This window comes from Diorhabda carinulata, chromosome 2, assembly GCF_026250575.1.
Source record: "Diorhabda carinulata isolate Delta chromosome 2, icDioCari1.1, whole genome shotgun sequence".
NCBI lineage: Eukaryota > Metazoa > Arthropoda > Insecta > Coleoptera > Chrysomelidae > Diorhabda > Diorhabda carinulata.
In genome coordinates, this window is record NC_079461.1 from 34,159,800 (window position 1) to 34,178,966 (window position 19,167).

General features: G+C 33.8%; 1 protein-coding gene and 1 long non-coding RNA gene across 2 annotated transcripts; one reads left to right on the forward strand and one right to left on the reverse strand.

Moving 5' to 3' along the window:
* LOC130903953 (protein FAM13A) lies at window positions 1-17,941 on the reverse strand. Its single transcript, XM_057816414.1, has 6 exons — window positions 17,813-17,941; window positions 15,310-15,610; window positions 9,157-9,572; window positions 5,502-6,249; window positions 2,148-2,363; window positions 1-514 (listed from the first exon to the last, which is right to left on the reverse strand). The coding sequence occupies exons 3-6, from the start codon at window positions 9,555-9,557 to the stop codon at window positions 125-127; spliced, it is 1,755 nt and encodes a 584-aa protein (XP_057672397.1). The 5' UTR covers window positions 9,558-9,572; window positions 15,310-15,610; window positions 17,813-17,941; the 3' UTR covers window positions 1-124.
* Window positions 6,245-8,231, forward strand: LOC130903954 (uncharacterized). The gene is made up of 2 exons (XR_009060795.1): window positions 6,245-7,122; window positions 7,285-8,231. It is a non-coding gene; the product is annotated as an uncharacterized LOC130903954 (long non-coding RNA).
* Window positions 17,942-19,167: the final 1,226 nt, after the last annotated feature.

Genomic DNA, 19,167 nt, shown 5'->3' on the forward strand with positions numbered 1-19,167 from the left:
AAAAAAACTCATTAAAATGTATATTTTATTTGTATACGCCACATAGGTACATACATATAAAATTAAATCAAAATACATAAAGCAGAATAAAAAATATGAAAAATTTCTGAGTTTCTAGTAATATTTAGCTCATTTTTCCAACAAGAGCTTCCAAAAGTCTCGACTTCGCTTTAATCTTCTTGTATGATACATAAAAATTCTCCATAGGAGCTTTATCTTCCTTTTGGATCATCTTTCCAGTCGTCAGTTGCACATTCAATTCAAATTCCTTTATCTTCCTCTTCAATTCTTTCCTTTCCTCCGTCGTTATCCGAAGTTGTTCGATCAGTTCTTCTTTGGACATAGAGTGAATATTATCTTTCGCCGAGCTATCGGTATCGCTGTCGGTGCTCGTCGAAGGTAAAACGGTTTTTTCCGATTCGGTGTCGTTCGATTGAGACGAAGATGTTGGAGTGACGAAGTTCATAGTTTCGTTTTCGTGGATTGTCGCTAACTCGTTACCGCCAATGTTGTTCTGTAACAAAAATTATAGAACTACATATAGTTTTTGCAAAAAATTACCAAACTGGTTTGGACGAGTCCTCTTTATGTCAGCTCCCATGCTAGTTTTCATGACATGGAAATCATTCCTTAATGTAAAGATTTTCATAAGTTCGAAGGTTCGATAAGCTTCAATAGATGTTATTCGACGATATCTGACAAAAGTAGACGCCAATTCATCTGAATATTTAAGAATTTATGTGATTCGACAATATCTGACAAAAGTAGACGCCAATTCACCTGAATGAGCTTCAATAGATGTTATTCGACAATATCTGACAAAAGTAGACGCCAGTTCACCTGAATGAGCTTCAATAGATGTTATTCGACAATATCTGACGAAAGTAGACGCCAATTCACCTGAATAAGCTTCAATAGATGTTATTCGACAATATCTGACAAAAGTAGACGCCAATTCACCCGAATGAGCTTCAATAGATGTTATTCGACAATATCTGACAAAAGTAGACGTCAATTCATCTGAATATTTAAGAATTTATGTGATTCGACCTCTATTGACGTCAATAGACATCAGAAAATATCAAACCACATGAAGTGACAGTGGACATCAATTGCCTTCAATAGATAATAATCGACAATACTATCAAGTACAAAACTGGCTGAGGAGAAGATTCGTTGAATAGAATTTGGTAGGACAAGGAAAATTTTTATAGGAGGATGGTTTGTTGGAGCGGGTCCTGATAAAGGAATACCTCCTCTGCAGGGCCAGGGTTGTGGTGGTTGCGTGAGGTTGTGTTTTCTAAGTTTTCTCAATGAGGAAAAGCGAAGATTTGGGATTTTTGGCTAGAAGAAATTGAAAAGTGAGCTTGCAAGAAAAAACGATTCTTCTCGGTTTGTGATTCTTTTAAATTTTTTTGCGTTATTCCTATCGTCGGTTATTTTGATGGAGAACCGGTCCACCAGCTTGGCTAGGAAGAGAAATTGATCCAGAACATCGGGATTGAGAGTTAAAAAATAATGTAATACAGCCAATAACGACTTTAACCACCAGCCCCTGATGATCTACCGTAATTGTAATTGTAAGAAATGGTTGTGGATGCAAAAAAATTTGATTGAGGTGTTCAAAAGTTTGTGGACGTTGCCGTGGCCAGTCTTGCTTAAATGCATAGTAAACAAATGATGGAAATGATCAAGATGTTGATGAGTCCATTCGATGTTTTGTCAGCAACTATTACTGATCGAGAAAATGAAGATATCGACAATGAATAAAAAAAATTATATTCTAAAGTTCACGTTTTTTTGTATTTTACTGAATTCCAATAAAAAATTATTTATTCTTGAATAAGAAAACTTGAATTGAATATCATGGATTATGTCTACGAGGGAATCCATGTAGAAAAACTCGCCCTGCATTCCACCTCGTAGGTGGTGAGGAAACGAAAAAGATATTTGCGAAAAACTGATTTTCGTCGATTGTTGATTGTCACTTGTTACTTGTTACTTGTCACTTGTTACTTGTTACTTGTTACTTGTTACTTGTCACTTGTCACTTGTTACTTGTCAGTAATGGTTCACACAACAAAAATTTATGGTTGAATATTTTATGCCTAAACTATAATTTTTATTTGTAATTATGAAACACTTACCGATGTTAACTTTGATATCATTCTCTTTAGCGTGCGATATCTATCGTAGAAAGGTCGAACTACATCACGGTCAGCTTTTGTATTTGGTCGTCCATGAATCGATTCTAGAAATAGTAAAGCCTTTTGGACGGCAACTTTTTCTTCCACCAACTGCTCCGAAGACATTTCTTCCAGATTACAGCTCCGATTTGCAGCTTCTCGTTTCGATGTTAATTTCTGAAAATAAATATTAATTGGAAACATTTTATTATGGCAATGAAATATAGATTTCGGTAATAAATTGAAAAATGACAGGAAAGGAAACTAGAAATTGTTTTAGAAAACAATTAAACGCGACGAAATATACATACAAGACGACAACCATGAAAACGGAAAAAGGATAACGGAAGAAGTTACAGCTGAAATGTTAAAAACTATGTTGACTTATTTACAAAAGTATGCAACATAGCTTGTAATACAACAAAAATACCAAAATACAAAAAAATTGAGACCAAAAATAGAAAATTCTTTGATTGATACTTATTTCCCAAAGACAAAAATGTACAGGCTCATGTATTATATACATCAAAGAATTAGATAAAGCTGTCCGCCGCCGCAGATGCATTATTTGCATTTATTGGTATGAAGAAAGCTTTTGACAAAGACCAAGTACCAAAGTACGGTCCTTCTAGATGTAAACCTCCAAGATCTACAAAAAAACTTTGAGATCTGGAAGAGTACACTGAAGCAGTTTGTTTTGAGAATCAATGTAGAACACACTATAGCACTCAAACAATAACCAATTAATGTAGAATTAGAACAGTTGTAGATTACCAAGAGAATTGAAATTGATATTTTAGTATAAAGCTGCTGAATCAATAATAAAGAAGGTTCAAGAAAGATTAAACTAAATCTTTGAAACAAAATTTATAGATCAACATTGAGTTACGACCGTGAAGCATGGACTGTCACTAATAGATAAAAAATGCATTGCAAGCTGCAGGGATGAAGTATGTTAGACGCGGAAGAGATTTCATACTCAAGGAATTCATTGAGCAAACACAGTTTAGGTTGGAAGGAATGGAATATTCGAGACCAGTGAAAAGAGTATGGGACTCGAAACTAAGTAGAAATAAACAAAGAAGACTTAGAGCAACATTGAGTTACGACCGTGAAGCATGGACTGTCACTAATAGATAAAAAATGCATTGCAAGCTGCAGGGATGAAGTATGTTAGATGTGGAAGAGATGTCATACTCAAGGAATTCATTGAGCAAACACAGTTTAGGTTGGAAGGAATGGAATATTCGAGACCAGTGAAAAGAGTATGGGACTCGAAACTAAGTAGAAATAAACAAAGAAGACTTAGAGCAACATTGAGTTACGACCGTGAAGCATGGACTGTCACTAATAGATAAAAAATGCATTGCAAGCTGCAGGGATGAAGTATGTTAGACGCGGAAGAGATTTCATACTCGAGGAATTCATTGAGCAAACACAGTTTAGGTTGGAAGGAATGGAATATTCGAGACCAGTGAAGAGAGTATGGGACTCGAAACTAAGTAGAAATAAACAAAGAAGACTTAGAGCAACATTGAGTTACGACCGTGAAGCATGGACTGTCACTAATAGATAAAAAATGCATTGCAAGCTGCAGGGATGAAGTATGTTAGACGCGGAAGAGATTTCATACTCGAGGAATTCATTGAGCAAACACAGTTTAGGTTGGAAGGAATGGAATATTCGAGACCAGTGAAGAGAGTATGGGACTCGAAACTAAGTAGAAATAAACAAAGAAGACTTAGAGCAACATTGAGTTACGACCGTGAAGCATGGACTGTCACTAATAGATAAAAAATGCATTGCAAGCTGCAGGGATGAAGTATGTTAGACGCGGAAGAGATTTCATACTCGAGGAATTCATTGAGCAAACACAGTTTAGGTTGGAAGGAATGGAATATTCGAGACCAGTGAAGAGAGTATGGGACTCGAAACTAAGTAGAAATAAACAAAGAAGACTTGGAGCAACATGGGATAAAGTTATTGGTAGTATACTCGAGGAAAAAGATATAATATGGAATGGGAACCAAAAAAGATATCCACGTGGAATAAATCTTTTCACTTCTTTCAAAATAGCTTTTAATATTACTTCAACTTTTTCCTTGAATCATCTCTATTAATATCTTTTTATTCATCAACGTTTCCTTTAAACATCTTCGCTTCTGCTAATTTATTTGTATGCGGTCCTCGTATGTTTTCACTATTGTTTTTGTATTTCTAACACTTGTTATATATTGAGATATAAAAAGTACCAGTTTATTATTTTGATTTTAGAATTTTTTCTCCGCTTAAATATCACTTTCACTTTTTAACTATTGTAGACTGATGTTTATAATTTTGTTATCGAGTCGTATTCGTGACTTCCTACCGTATGTTATCATGTACATACGAAAACGATACGAATCTACGTCATTTTAAATTACTCTGTTGTACAAATTGCAAATATTCTTGATTGACGTAGTTAAATTTTTACTGTCGTTTATCAACAATCGTGCTCAGGTCATTTTAGTAAACTTTTTGTACAAATCCCGCAAACCCAGAAGTCGTGGTTTCAACAAGATGGACAACCAAATGAATATCTTGCGGTATCTGAACCAAATCCTTCAAATCGGTGAATAGGGAGGCGAGGATCGATATAATGTCCAACACGATCTCCCGATCTGATGCTATTAGACTTGTTTTTACGAGGGTATGTCAAAAATACTGTATACAAAACGAAACACCGAATTAACTTATGAGAATTTTGAAGTTCGTTTTTAAAAACTAAAGAACAGTCTTTTTATACTGGAAGACTTGGATTATCTTGTCCTGTGTCGTCAATAGGGTTGAGATAACCCCTCTCGCGGGAGTTCCAATTCACGGGGTAAGAAATAGTTGAATAGATGGTGATGGAACCCCAGATACATGCGGGTACCCCAGGAGGTTAAGTACACTAAACATTTTTCGTTTTGAATTCCTCTAAAAAGTTGCTAGTGTGGCAAAATATTGATACCTGACAAGTTCATCTTACCCCCTAACCCACCGCTCGGAAGTTTTTTCGAATAAGTAAGTTTTTCTGGTACACCTTGTATTTGGCGTCAATAGCAACGAAAGGGTTGATACTAATTGTTCACCCCATCTGTGTACTAGTTTTTATATTCCTGAGGAAGAATCTCCTGGCGAGAATTTAAGGTTACATCTTCAGAAAGTCGGATGATTTAAATATTGGATTTCGTTTGTAGAAAGTACTTGCAAGTTTCACATAGATAGATAATAATATGATTAATAATGTCAAATATATACCAAATCCGCCATTGTATAGAACACAACACTTACCTTCTCCATTTCATTGATGGTTGCTTGCAAATTAACCACACTGAGTTGTTTCGTTCTGTCTTCTACAGGTAACAAAGTACTACCATTCGAAATGTCCGCTAATTGTTTTTGGTCTCGTTTTAACGAACTCAAATCCGTATACAACTTCTTAATATTCTTGTCTGTCATTTTTTCCGCGTGTGACGGCCTATAACCGTGTTTCGTTTCGAACTCATTCTCGTATTTCTTTATTTTCTTCTTGATGCCGTTAATCTGTTTGGCGATTTTGTATAATCTTTCGTCTAAAGGATTCTGCGGTTTGTTTTCTATGTTACTGGTGACTTTAGGAACGTCGGGGTCTAAGTAGATCCTGTGCGTAGCGATAATCGAGTTCCTCGGGGAAGACAATAATCGATTCGAAGCAACCACGGGCATTATTTCCGTCGTTTCGGTTCTGTCTCGAGACGTTTGCGATAACAAAGGTTCCGAACAATCGACTTGTTCGTGTAAAGTCGACCAATCGACTACCGGCGAAACTAATTCTTGAGTTGGACTAGGAGATCTTTCTCTTTCGTCTATGTGCAATTGGAGGAAACCCGAGGAATTATCTTGTTCTTGTTGTGGATAATTCGATTTTTTATTATGATCTTTCGTTTCGGGTAATATTTCAGGTTTGTACTTTGTTCTTGGAAAGCATTTCACTTTTAGTCGTTTCGTGGGGTGCTTTTTTCCCTTTAAAGTCAAAGGTCTGGCAAATCTTTCATTAGATCTACAAAAAAAAACAAAAACTAAAAATTTATACATAAGAGTAAGCAATCACTTCAGCGCAACTTTCATGTGTCAAGGCCAGCGTGCTAACTACCAATTACACGACGAAAGATGTAAATACATTGAGCTAGTAGATAGATAAAATTGCAACGACATTTCTTCCAGATATTCAGGATTGATGGCATTTACACCGTATTTTGATCGGGATAAACCAGATTAACAAGTTACAAAAACTCTTGTTTTAACAGCATCACTAGCGTTCCCTGCTCGTTGGAAATTTTATTTTACGGATAAACCTCGTACAATAAGTGGTTTCCGAAACGAACACATGTCAAATATGTCAATTAATTATTACTTTGGCGCGTGAAATTGAGTGTCAGCGAAACAGAGAACTAATTCATTATCAGACTACCAACATAGCGAGTTCATGCTAGCGTTTACAATTAGGTTATGACGTGCGCAATACATCGAGGAATTGTAGATAGATAGAAATTGATCTTCGTATTCGTCAGCTTTCAGTTTTTGCGCACGAGTAAAGGACTCGAAGTAAAACGAAATAAAACGAATTCCTTGCAAAGTTGCACGAGCGTATGGACTTCGAACTTTTTTTTTGGTGTTTTATTTTTGAATGTTTGTCAATCTGGATTCTGAAACTAAGTTGCAATCATGCATCGAGAAATAACCAAGATTATTGAATGAACAACGTCATTCTTGCAAAGGTGTTTGATATTGTTTGTTTATTAGCTATTTGCATTTTTATGCATTTAAAAGTTATTAATTGTTGCGAATTATGCTGTCGTGTTTACTTACTCAATATGAGTAGACGAGTAAAGGCCTGCTGTGTACCAGGATGCACGAATAAGCAACTGATAAGGTGAGTAAGTAATATTTACTACTCGTTATCAAAATAAAAATATTTAAATTGAAATCAAGTTCATATCTACACGAGAATAACTCTTTTCTTCCTAACCTCATTAATTTGTATTTAGGAAATTATTTTGTTGAATGATTTTATCCTTATTTTACTTTTTTATAGACATTCCATTCTTACGAATGAAGACGTTTGCAGAATTTGGTTGCAAAAAATGAATAAACCCAAGTTAATGCTTGCAGATACAGTATTATCATCACATAGAATGTGTGATATTCATTTTGAACCAATTTGTACAAAACTTCAATGACAGGTTAAAATAACTTTCACTACCAACTCTACATTTACCTGGTAAGTACTTATATTTACTGTGACAATAAACCTCTTATGAATCCTAGTTAAAAGTGATGTCCCAATTTATAAACCATAGAAACTCAAAATATACAGGATTAGAGCTTGTCGTTCCTGATGTGGCAGGTTCAGTAGCGAAGAAATGATTTAAAAGTCTCAAATGCCACTTGTGTAAAAATATAATATTGTCAAACGAATTAATTAAGACAAATTCATTAATATATTCTAGGGAATATAAAAAAAAATGTTTTATGTGCACTTTCAGCAAAATTCTGTGATTTTTCTGATAAAATTTGAAAGATTTTCTCAGTTAATCAATTCGTTAGGCATAAAGAAACAAATATTTCGCTTGGAGGTTTTGACAGACATTTCCTCAATATTTTGTTCAGATCATAAGGATTATGTAAATATGTTTATAAATATTAGTTTTAATATATGGATCTTTCATTACATAGGTATAATTAATAAAATTTTGAAGGGCAAAGATCAACAATATAAAGACTACGATGTTGTGATGAATATGGCATATATTAAATATAGGGAAAGCTGCAAGAAAGACAACGGTAATCATTAATTAACCATGGTTATAAAATCAGTTTTTTATATACCATTGTATGTACCATGTACAACCAGAAACACTTTTTAAACATGCCAACATTTCACTGTTGACAGTCCTAAGCCTGCTAAAGTGTGAAGGAAAATTTTTTGTTTGTGGATATAGTTATAAAATGTCAAAAACAAAATAAAAATTTTAATAATCATTCTGTGTTTCAATCTTATATGAACCATTTAATTGTGAAATTTAGATGTTCAGACGTGATTGTTACATAAATTGTAAATGAAACCAAAATATTTTACAAAATACTTCATTTAAACAGCATTTTAATTTCAGGTATTTATATTTTCTTGTAAACAACAATAATTGAAATGTTGACAAAATGAAAGTATTTTGCATATTTTTGTTTCATTCACAATTCGATGGGACAATAGCTTCGAGCATTTAAAATTACTCGAGTTATTTTGAAATTTCCCGCGAAATTAGCATGGATATGAACCTTAGATGAAATCTTTGATTGTAGAAATCTTTTTTCTTGGTACAAAACCAATTTGAGAGATGTCGCTAGGATCGAACTTTGTCTTCAAATTTTTATACAGAGTGGCAGATCTATCGAGTATATAATCTTTGGTAGGAGCGAGTACTATAGTGGACGAAATTGATAGACACAACAGTCGTTATTGGAACGAAAGTAAACCTCGTTTATTCATAGAGACATATAAATGGAAATGAAATGTATGACGATCACATAACAGAACTAATCACGTATTGTCTCAGTGTAATTGATTGATTAGCAAGTGTCAATCACTAAAACGTACTTCGTACTATATTTAGTCGAGTAGAGGTTCGCAATACGGTAGAGTACAGTAAACAAGTCTTGGTTTGCAAGATGATGAATATGATTCACACTAAATCAATTGCAGTTTACAAGTGGGGGCCTTACTCGTCGGAAAACTTTAAAGGGGATAGTGTTAATTGAATTATCTATGTTGCACGATTTCTGCGGGTTTTCCCTGTTGGTCTATATCGAGACTATTCTAAAAAAAACCACGTCTTTTATCCACGCAAATTAATTCCACGATTAACTCTTTGTAAACCGCGACTCTAATGATAAATATTATGAATCTTACCTTCTTTTTTCGTGTTCGTAATCTTCGTAAGTTAAAGATTTGTCGGACGCCTTTTTGGAAGAAGCATTATAAATTCTATCTGCAGAATTGGATCTCTGACATTGGAAATCTTCACTACTAGATACTCTTCTAATATTATTATTGTTTTCTACGTGTTTCTTCTGAGCAGGTCTTTCTTCGGAATTGGACCTGATCACTTTACGCTCCTGGCATAGAGAACTTATACTTTCTTGTCTTTCTTTTCTCTTTCTTGCCTTACAAGTAGCTTTTGCTTCGTCGTACGTCGTCGGTAACGATGAAGTTTTATTTACAAAAGCGTTATTTATAATTCTCTTCTGTTTACCTATCTTCGCGTCGTGTAGTTTCGTAACTACGTCTTCCTTTCTAGTCGGACCTTTCATTCTAACCTATTCGTTCTGAAATGAAATGTACGCTTATTTATATAAAAAAATATTTTCGAAACCACACGTACCGAATTCGTACTAAGAAATATCGATACTAACAATAAAACGATCGTATTGATATTTACCGGAATTTTCCGGTAACCTTCCTTGTACTACCGTATTAACAATGTCACAACATTTATATTGAAACGGTCATCAATGATAAAAAAATTTAATCGTTTACTGTTATAGTATATTTAAAGTCAATGTGGGTACAGATATTTATTCTTCTTCTTATTCATTTTAAAGATGATGACATAATCTGTTAGTTTTGCAGGTTCCTCTGTATCAGTTCCTGGAAGGTGGACTGTCAGCTGTTCGTCCATCTCTTAAGTGGTTCTCTTTTTCCTATTGGTTTCCCTTCAAGTGGCAGTCTATTCTCTTTCATTTTCTCACGTGGGTTTACCAGTATCTTTTTCTTTGTCTCCCCCATCTTACGATGTCTTGCACCTCACATTGTTCCCTGATTCGATCTGCTCTTGTTTTTCCCACTACAGTCCTGAGCGTTTTTATTTCATCTACCCGAAGCATTCTTTGATACTCTGATACAAGTCTTATAGATCCTAACCTTGCTATCCTTTCTCATGCAGCCCGATATGGCAGTCGCTTCGTTGATCTGGCTTCTTAGACCCTCCACTGGATCGTTATAACTCGACAGGTCCATATCCAGGTATTTAAATTGTGAGACTTTTTCGATGATTTATTCCTCAACTACCAAAGGTTATGCTTTTCGTTTTTTCTGTGGTTATAGTCATTTTCATCGCTTGGCCGACCTAGCAGAATTTGTGTAGTTATCTCTGTGGGCCGTCCTGAAAATAGCTGCATACCATGCTTTTATTCTGTCCCATTCGGTATCCCATATTTAGTGATGATATTTCCTCTATAATTCTGTCCATTAAAATATTAAATAGAAATGGGCTGACGCTGCCTTTACGTGTTGTTCGTATTGAAACTGCGAACTGCTCTTACGATGGTGTCTGGCGTTTCTTTCGTTATATGATGTCGGAGAGGCGGACCCTATCAAATGCCTTGGTCAAATCGATGATGCAGACATACGCTGGTGTATGAGGAAATATTTATTGCATTAGGATAGCTCAGATAGAATTCGAATTAGTTGAGCATCCGCCGTATTATCCAGATTTGATACTATTTGCAGCGTGTAGGTATTCTTTTGTGCAAAACTTCTAATTTTTTATCTGAATCTAGAGAATAGAGTTTTTAAAATGAACCGGAGCCGTTTATTGTGGTGTGGGTCACCGTAAATTCACTCCAATTAGTCAAAAGGTCAATACAGAGTACTAGTTAGCCATTTTGAGGTGCCTAAGTGACGCTATTAGTCTTAAATGACCAGTTTTGGGAGCAGAAAATCCACGGATCTTTCAACACGAAAATGCGTGACATGATTGTGACTGATATCGAAATATTGGACTTAGAGAAAAGTCGAAACGTCAAATTTTATCTTTCTTTCAAAAAATTATTAAAAAAAAACTAATTTTAAAACAGAAGAGACCTAAAATCAAGGAGATTTTTTCAAATCAAAAGGTCTGAAAAATAAGAAATTAAAGAAATTTAAATTTTTATACATAAACTAATAATTCACTGAATAAAAGAGAACGTTTGTATATTGATCTTGACAATTTTTGAAATTACGTCGAACAACCTTGTTTTTTTATAGTTTATCATTGACTTTAGATTTACTATACATTAAAAAAAGTATAAATATAAATTCAAGTTCAGCCTAACAACTACAAGATAGAGGTTAATAAAATGATAGGCCTATTAATATTTATGAGATTTAAAATAACTTTATTGCATAGAACTCTTACAAAAATATAAGAAAAATATATAATGATAGATATTTTGAGACCTGGAAAGTCAATTCTCGGAGAGATTGTGAAAATTTGAGTTATTAGCGCAAAAATCTCGCAATTTAATAACGACTGGCATAAGATAGATTTTGGAAAAGCACTTTTCCAACATTTTCAATGATTTTTAGTCGTAACTTCATTGAAAACACAAAATTTAAAGCAACTTAATCAATATTGCCAGACGAGACTTTTGTATCGTAAACAAACAGCTGACAAACACACTCAAACTGTACGCGAATATCAAAAAAGGTTGTGCAAATTTAGGAAAAAAAATCGATTTATGCTCGGAGTCATTCCTAATAAATAAAAGACACGAGTAACTCAACGACTATACCCTGTATCAAGGTTACTACAATAATAGATCAGCTGCTAGAACACCAGCTACGTCATTATGTTTATATTTTTATGTCAAACATAACCTCACTAACATTATATTCGAGATATGAGGATATTGCTCTATTAAATGAACGCAACTCACAGATATATATCCACTTCTTTAATAAAATATTTTCCTTCGGAAAACGATGGTAGGATACATTTTTTTGATTTAATTTCTTGTTTTTAAAACTATTTTTGCATCCATTCATTTGCGTTTTATTGAAGGAAAACCATTTTTAATTAATTAATGCAAGCAACTATTGTTACTTTTACAATTTTGACAGATGCTAACGTTGTTGCCGTTCTCACAGTTGTGGAGAACCGGTGACGTCACTTGTCTACTGCGCATCTTGTTATTGTCACAAACCTTCTGTTATTCTAGTAACCTTGCCCTGTATAATCGACGAACGTCACAAGGACACTGCCTAAGTTAGTGCCTACTAAGTAATCTTGAGATTACCGTATACGTAATACTCTTAAATGGATAGATTCTGTAAGTAAAAGCTCGGTTCTGCGCATCCTCAAGCATGCGCAGTATAGATAAAGTGTTTAGAACGAGAACTGTCCATATTGGAGTATTATATATTACATAACCATAACCTCGCTTAACATAAAAAATACTCGTATCGAATTGTACCTTTAAAAATATCCTGTGTACTCTATTATCACGAATTCACTTTATTACTGTTCTTTGGACCACAATTATAAACAAATTTGAACCGACGTGACTCTATTAACTAATTATTTTATTTCGGAATTAATAAAAGATCGATTCGTGCACCGGCATTTATTTCAATGTCAAGTCGATAAAATGTACAGGGTTCGTCTGAAAATGCCGGTACTTATGAATATAAGTTGGGAAATATATTTGCGCACACATTCCCACTAAAATGTCATTTTGGACAATTATTCTGTTGATAATAATCGTCGAAGTGAGTCGTTATATGGTAATGGGAAAAATTGAGTGTCAAGATGTAATTAAACTTTTGTTTTGTAAATTTTCTTGTATCTTTGGGACGCCAGTCGGCAATTCTTTCGTCGATATATTCAATAGCACTCTTAGTCATGTTCATCCGTCTACGTATCTCATTATTAGTTATTCTGTCAAGTCTCGTCAATCCGTAATTTCGGTGCGAATAATTATAGTCCGGTCAAATTAAACCAAAAAATAAGAGTGAAGCTACATAATAATAAAATTAATCATCAAAATACAATTGAAAATAAAATTTGAATGTTTATTTTTCAAGGTCAAAGGTAAAAAAAATGAGTTTTTCGCGATTATTAGCAAAACGGTAAGTTTTATCATGAAAATACCTCAGATGAAAATTGTAGATCATGAAATTATCTACAAAAAACGTATTCATACTTTTTTTCCTACGAGCTACCGTTTCTGAGATATAACGATTTAAACAGTTGTGAAAGTTTACAGATTTACTGTCGTATTTAATGACTATAATGATAGCGTCAATTGAAGAGTTATTTAATGAACTTATGACAGTTCCAACGAGCCAACAAAAATTTCTTACAAATACTCGCAACAAGTCTCGGTTCATTTCAATGTTGTAAGAAAAGTTATTAAATACGACAACTTTTTGAATGATTATATCTCAGAAACAGTGGCTTATAGGAAAAAAAGTATTAATACGTTTTTTGTAAATAATTTTATGATGTACAATTTTCATCTAAGGTATTTTTAGGATAAAACTCACCGTTTTGCTGATAATGGCGAAAAACTCATTTTTTTGACATTTGACTTTGATTAAAATTTTTTCCATACATGGGAATGATGGGGAACATTTGTCTAAATGTCTAAATTGACCGGATTATTAATCCTTTTCCACCGCTATGTTTTTGTTGTTTTCATTCCTTTTATTGATTAGTTTTCAGCGCCGTGTACTTTGAACCATTGTGCTGTCTAATGCATCCCCGTATCTGTTCCAGTCTATTTTTTATTTATTTTTCCGTTGTTTTTAATCCTAGATATTTGAATGTATCTACAGGTTTTCATTTACTTCTAGGTTATCTACTTTTCTATCCATATTCTGTTTTCTCAAAGTATATTTCATGTCGTACTTTCTCTAAGTAACTTCCTCGCCATACAACCCAGATCCTCCTCATTCTGCACTATGATACTATGACTAATTGTAATCTGCAAAGTTTAATGAGTATAGGTGTTCATTTCTGACTGGAATTCCCTTTCCCTCGCCCTTCTTTTTCCAATATTTTCGCGTGTATTCCATGTTTTCAACAGAGTAGATGGTGTGAAACAAATCAAGTTCTAGTTGTTACGAAACCGTTGCTGGTGTTATGTCAAGTGTAGATGTGATCTATTGTAGATCTTTCTGGTGTGAATTCTGCCTTTTCTTTCTCTATTTTCTCTTGCATTTGTTCATTGGAACAAGTTTCGTAGTATTCGTCGGAGGTTTTTGGATCCGAATTTGATTAATTCCGTTACGATTCCTCCTGATAAGTTTTTACTGTTTTATGGACTTATTGTGAATTCATTCGAATTTGGTTTTCCTCCGGACTATATAAACTTTAGTTTCTGTAAGTTTCTAGGCCCTTCTATCTTTTCGGATGTAGAGCAAGGTCCATATGTTTGAAAAACCTTTTACTCAACTTACGAACACACCGTACATGTCCGTCTTTACATTCTTGTTTTAACTTTGCTTCGTTGTATGTTTTTTGTTAGTGTATTCGCTATCACGTGACCTTAAACGCCAGTTTAAACCACAGAAATAGACTTTTCCACGTTTTATAGATGGCGTTTAACGACAAACTTTGATTAGGTTAGGTTAGGTTTAAACGTCACTTGTGGTATAGGGGTAATTTAAACTTTAGAACCTAACCTAACTTTTTCAAATTGTTTTATAATATTATTTGAGTGAAGAGTTTCCATTATATAAAATTCTCGTTCCTTGTATCATATTTTGAGATTCCATTTTGTTCCATAGCTCCCCACATTTCTTTTTTTGACGGTCTAGGAGTAGTTTAAACTTTAGTTTAATTTGAAACTTTGGATTCTAACCTAGCTTTTCCAAACTGTTCAACGTTTTACGATATTACCTTGATTAAAGAATTGTTTTTGCTAAAATAACTTCAAATTTGATATATTCGACGATGGGGATGAATAAGTTTTCAAATTTTACTCAATTTCAATGTAGTATCAGCAGGTAAATAGAATTTTAGTTGGCTCAAGCTTAATTAGTAGCAGATAGTTTAATTTGGGGGTAATAACTGACAAAAAAAAATGGATTCAACTATAACCTACAAAAATAGAGCAACTTTGGTTTATTCTTGGTTCAAACTAGAGACTAATCCATAGTTTAAACTACAGTTTGATCCCCAATTATACCTCAAGTTGTAAAATTGCAACTAAATTAGTTAGAGATAAATATCGATGCCACGATTCTTCATTATAAGATGGTTTACCGCAAAAATTATTGGGAAACAATCAAACTCACCTCTTCTTAGGGAGCCACTGCAAATAAATCCGGTTACTTATGAAAAATTTATACCTCCTACGTATAGAAATGATTAACGAAATTGATGAATATGCAATAGTTATTTTTTTATAAATTTAACGATGTTTATGGAGTTATGACTCGGAACACATGGGGTTCATATCTCTATCTCGACACATATCGCAATCTATGGCTGTTTCAGAAAATGCGTTGAGACCAGCCGAAATTTCAGCATGAGAGTGATTACACCCCACGAAATAGTCTTAAAGGCCCGGGTCACCAGGCACTCACTAATTAGAACCTGAAACAAAACGCAAATTTAATATGGGGTTTAACTAAAACTTGTTCTGATTACTACAAAGACTCATTTTAAATATCCCGCCTCTCCACCTAGTACTGGAAAGCGTACCAGGAGAAAAATCATTGGAAAAGAAGGTAAATCAATGGGATAACCTTAGACAACAAATGAATTAAAGCTGTAAAGCTATAAACCAGAGAGAGAGAGTTCCATAGGGGCACTGATGTCTCAATAGAAACTTGAAGATGCTAGACTTAGTAGAGAGGACGAAACCTCCATCTAAATTCTCTCGAAATACTATGGAAATCCAAAGTACTACACCTGAGGGCGGATGAAATAGAAAACGACATTTTCAGCATCGGATTAAGAAGTAGTGTAGCTAAAATCGATTCGGGTCCCACTTAAGGAGAATCGAAATTAACTGGAACGTGATATTTCCGAACAATTTTTAGAGAAAATGCTCAAATTAGTAATTGAGCGGGGCCCCGCGAGGTCCCCACCTGCTCGCAGGTTCAGTCCCTCTTAGACCCTTCCAAAATCCGACGCTACACATTTTGGACTTTCTAAAAGGAGTGGAATTAACAGATCAGCGGTAAACACTGGGCTCCCCAGTATCGCAACGATAAAGGGGGACCCTACATTTTCAGCTCATGTTTTTTGTATCTGATCATCATGTTTCTAGTGAAAACAAATTCCAATTGCTCGGCGACGAACGGCCGACAGCTAGAGCTGGATTCCTTTGAAATTAACTAGGGATAGTGGGGACTATCTTGAAGGCTTCGGCAAACCAGCATCAGCAAGTAGGCTAGTACGGAATAAAAGATGGACGTGGGATAAAATTGCCAAAATGTAACTGACGGAAGGACACAAATTTGAAGGTTAAGTTTGGAAGAAATTGGATCAAAATAAGATCAGATTGCTTGCAGAACTAATATTTATGACGTGGATCGATCCAAAAAAAAAGTTTTTCGTGTTATTCTGCATATTTTTTTCTATATATCTTCCCCGCCGTATTTAATGATTTCAGTTGTATTCTTATTCTTTCCTGTACTGGTTTTTCAAATTTTCTATCTGTTAGAAGATTTCTTTAAAGTGTTAAGCCCATCTTTTATCTTCTGGATTCGTTAACAGTCTTCCTTCGTAATTCGTTGTCCTGTCTCATATTTTTTGGTAAATTTTTTTAGTTATACGTGTTCTTCAATATTCCGAGTATTCTTTCGGATTTCTGAGTATTTTCTCCAGTTTCTTCTATCACTTCTTCATCGAACCATCATTTCTTGTTTGTCTTCTCCACCTTCTCCATTGATTTTTCTACTTACTTTCTACTAAATTGTCGTTATTCTTCGATTTGTGCTAAAATCCTTCTGAGTTTCCTGCCTCAGTTTTACTTTTACGTTTTATTTACTTTTTCCTTCTATTTCAGCTATTAGCGAACAAATTTTTTTTAGAAAACCTCTAGTAATCTACATAGATTTGACCAATAGTGTAAATTAGACAATATCCACTCCTGTACAGGGTATTTTTCAACATAAAAGATATAATACAACGTACAAAAACGTCCAAAGTGAAAATACTTTGGAAAATAATGAAGAGGCTAGATAAAATAAGGAACGAGGCCAACAGACGCGAATTGAACGTAGTGAGAAGAAGAGAAGAAAGTGGAATACAAAAATAGAATAAGAATTTCAATATAAAATTTATATTGGGACGCCGCTGGTGACGGCAAAATCCTTTGTTACTTTTTTTCTCCACTGACTTTTACCTCTCGTTACATCAACCTTAACGTCTCAAAATTAATTACAAAAGCAATCAAATGACACTTCTAAATATATTTTTTCATTTAAAAACATTATTAATCATTTTATAAACGTCAAAAGTTCAAATACTTCTTCTAGCCCCACCTACATCTAATAAAAAACAAAAAAAAAGAAATAATTCATTCATTAAATTTGTATTATAACCTATAAATCGTATAATCACATAAAAACCCGTGTTAATTGTATCAATAAATTGATAAGTGGGTTTATATTCGTATATATAAATATCTACATAGTGTTACTGGAACGCGATGACGTCAGTGAAAACCAATCAGTTATCGGATTCACGTCAGCGGATGTAATAATGATCTCAAAACAAAAATACTACAAGCTATATTATAAAGGCGTTAACTTTCTCTTACATAATAAGATTAGGAAGCAGACTTACCGTTAATCATTGTTGCATTTAACAATCAATAGACATTATTGTTAAACAAAGCGGAAACGTCGTTTTTTTATGTACGATATACGATTGTCAACTAACCTTGTATCGATCCCGGGTTCCCGGAGGTGAGGTGGTGGTGGTTCGTTTTAAATGCGCGTACGCACTGGAATACTGGCGCAAAGACTTTAATTAGAAAGATGTTGGGGTAGTAGGACTAGGGCATTTCCACTTGTAGTTGAGGATAAGGATGTAGTTAAGGATTAAAAATCCCATAGGATTTTTAAGTATACAATCAATTTGGATCGTCGTATATACAAGGTTATGTAGAGATGTTAATAGATCTTACTCAGATTATACAAGGCGTGAGAAAATAAGCATTTGTAATAATGCGTATTAAATGCAATTATAAAGATGGTTTTTGTTACATTTTTTTTTCAAAACTTAATTGCTCGATAATCAATTTTTTTGTACGATCATTTTAAATATTATTACAAAATATTCTACAGGGTGTTTCTATATTCTACAACGCTCTACCACAGAGACATCTCAATAAATGATTCATTTTGATAAGAGAATAGGACCCTTACGGGGCCTAGTCACTGAAATATAGGGTGCTCAAAATTTTAAATCAAAAATTTGCTATAAATCAAGAACAACTTCAAATGTTTTTTTCAAATTTCTTCACCTAAATGCTCTGACATAAACAAACTTTGGAAAAATTTAACCAGTGGCGTGCTGTCAAGGTTAGTTGTCATTTTTATTACCCTATTTTTACGCCACTGGTGCAAATTCTTTTTTAAATTGCCTGATTATTTTTAGTTCAAAAACTAATAACCTTTTATATGTAACAGCTTAATTTAATTACAACTTGCAAGGTCCAGTGTGTTGAAGAATTCAATACTTTTTGATATTTTATTGTTTTTATTGCAATGTCAGAAAAAAATTTTCTTCTAATGTACTTAAAACAACCGTATGCAACTAACGTTATCAATTAGCAGTGCTAAATTAGAGCCCAAATTGACGATTTTTATCATAAAAAACGTAAAATTACCAATACGAAAATAGATATTGGGATAATAAAAATCCATATTTAAACTTTATATTTGTATGTTGAACAAAATCATAATATAGTATATATTAGATTCACCCTGTATAAATGGAAGCTTGTTCATCTAGTTACCAAATGACGTCACAAGCAAATGAAAATATCGTGAATGTCTACAATATACTTTAGAAGGGATGAGAAGAAGATGATTTAAACTTAGTATGGACTTAAAATCAGAATGGCATCACAAATAATTTAAATAATGTCTACGACGTTATAATAAGAGTGACTTTGACATGTCAGCATTTTTCTT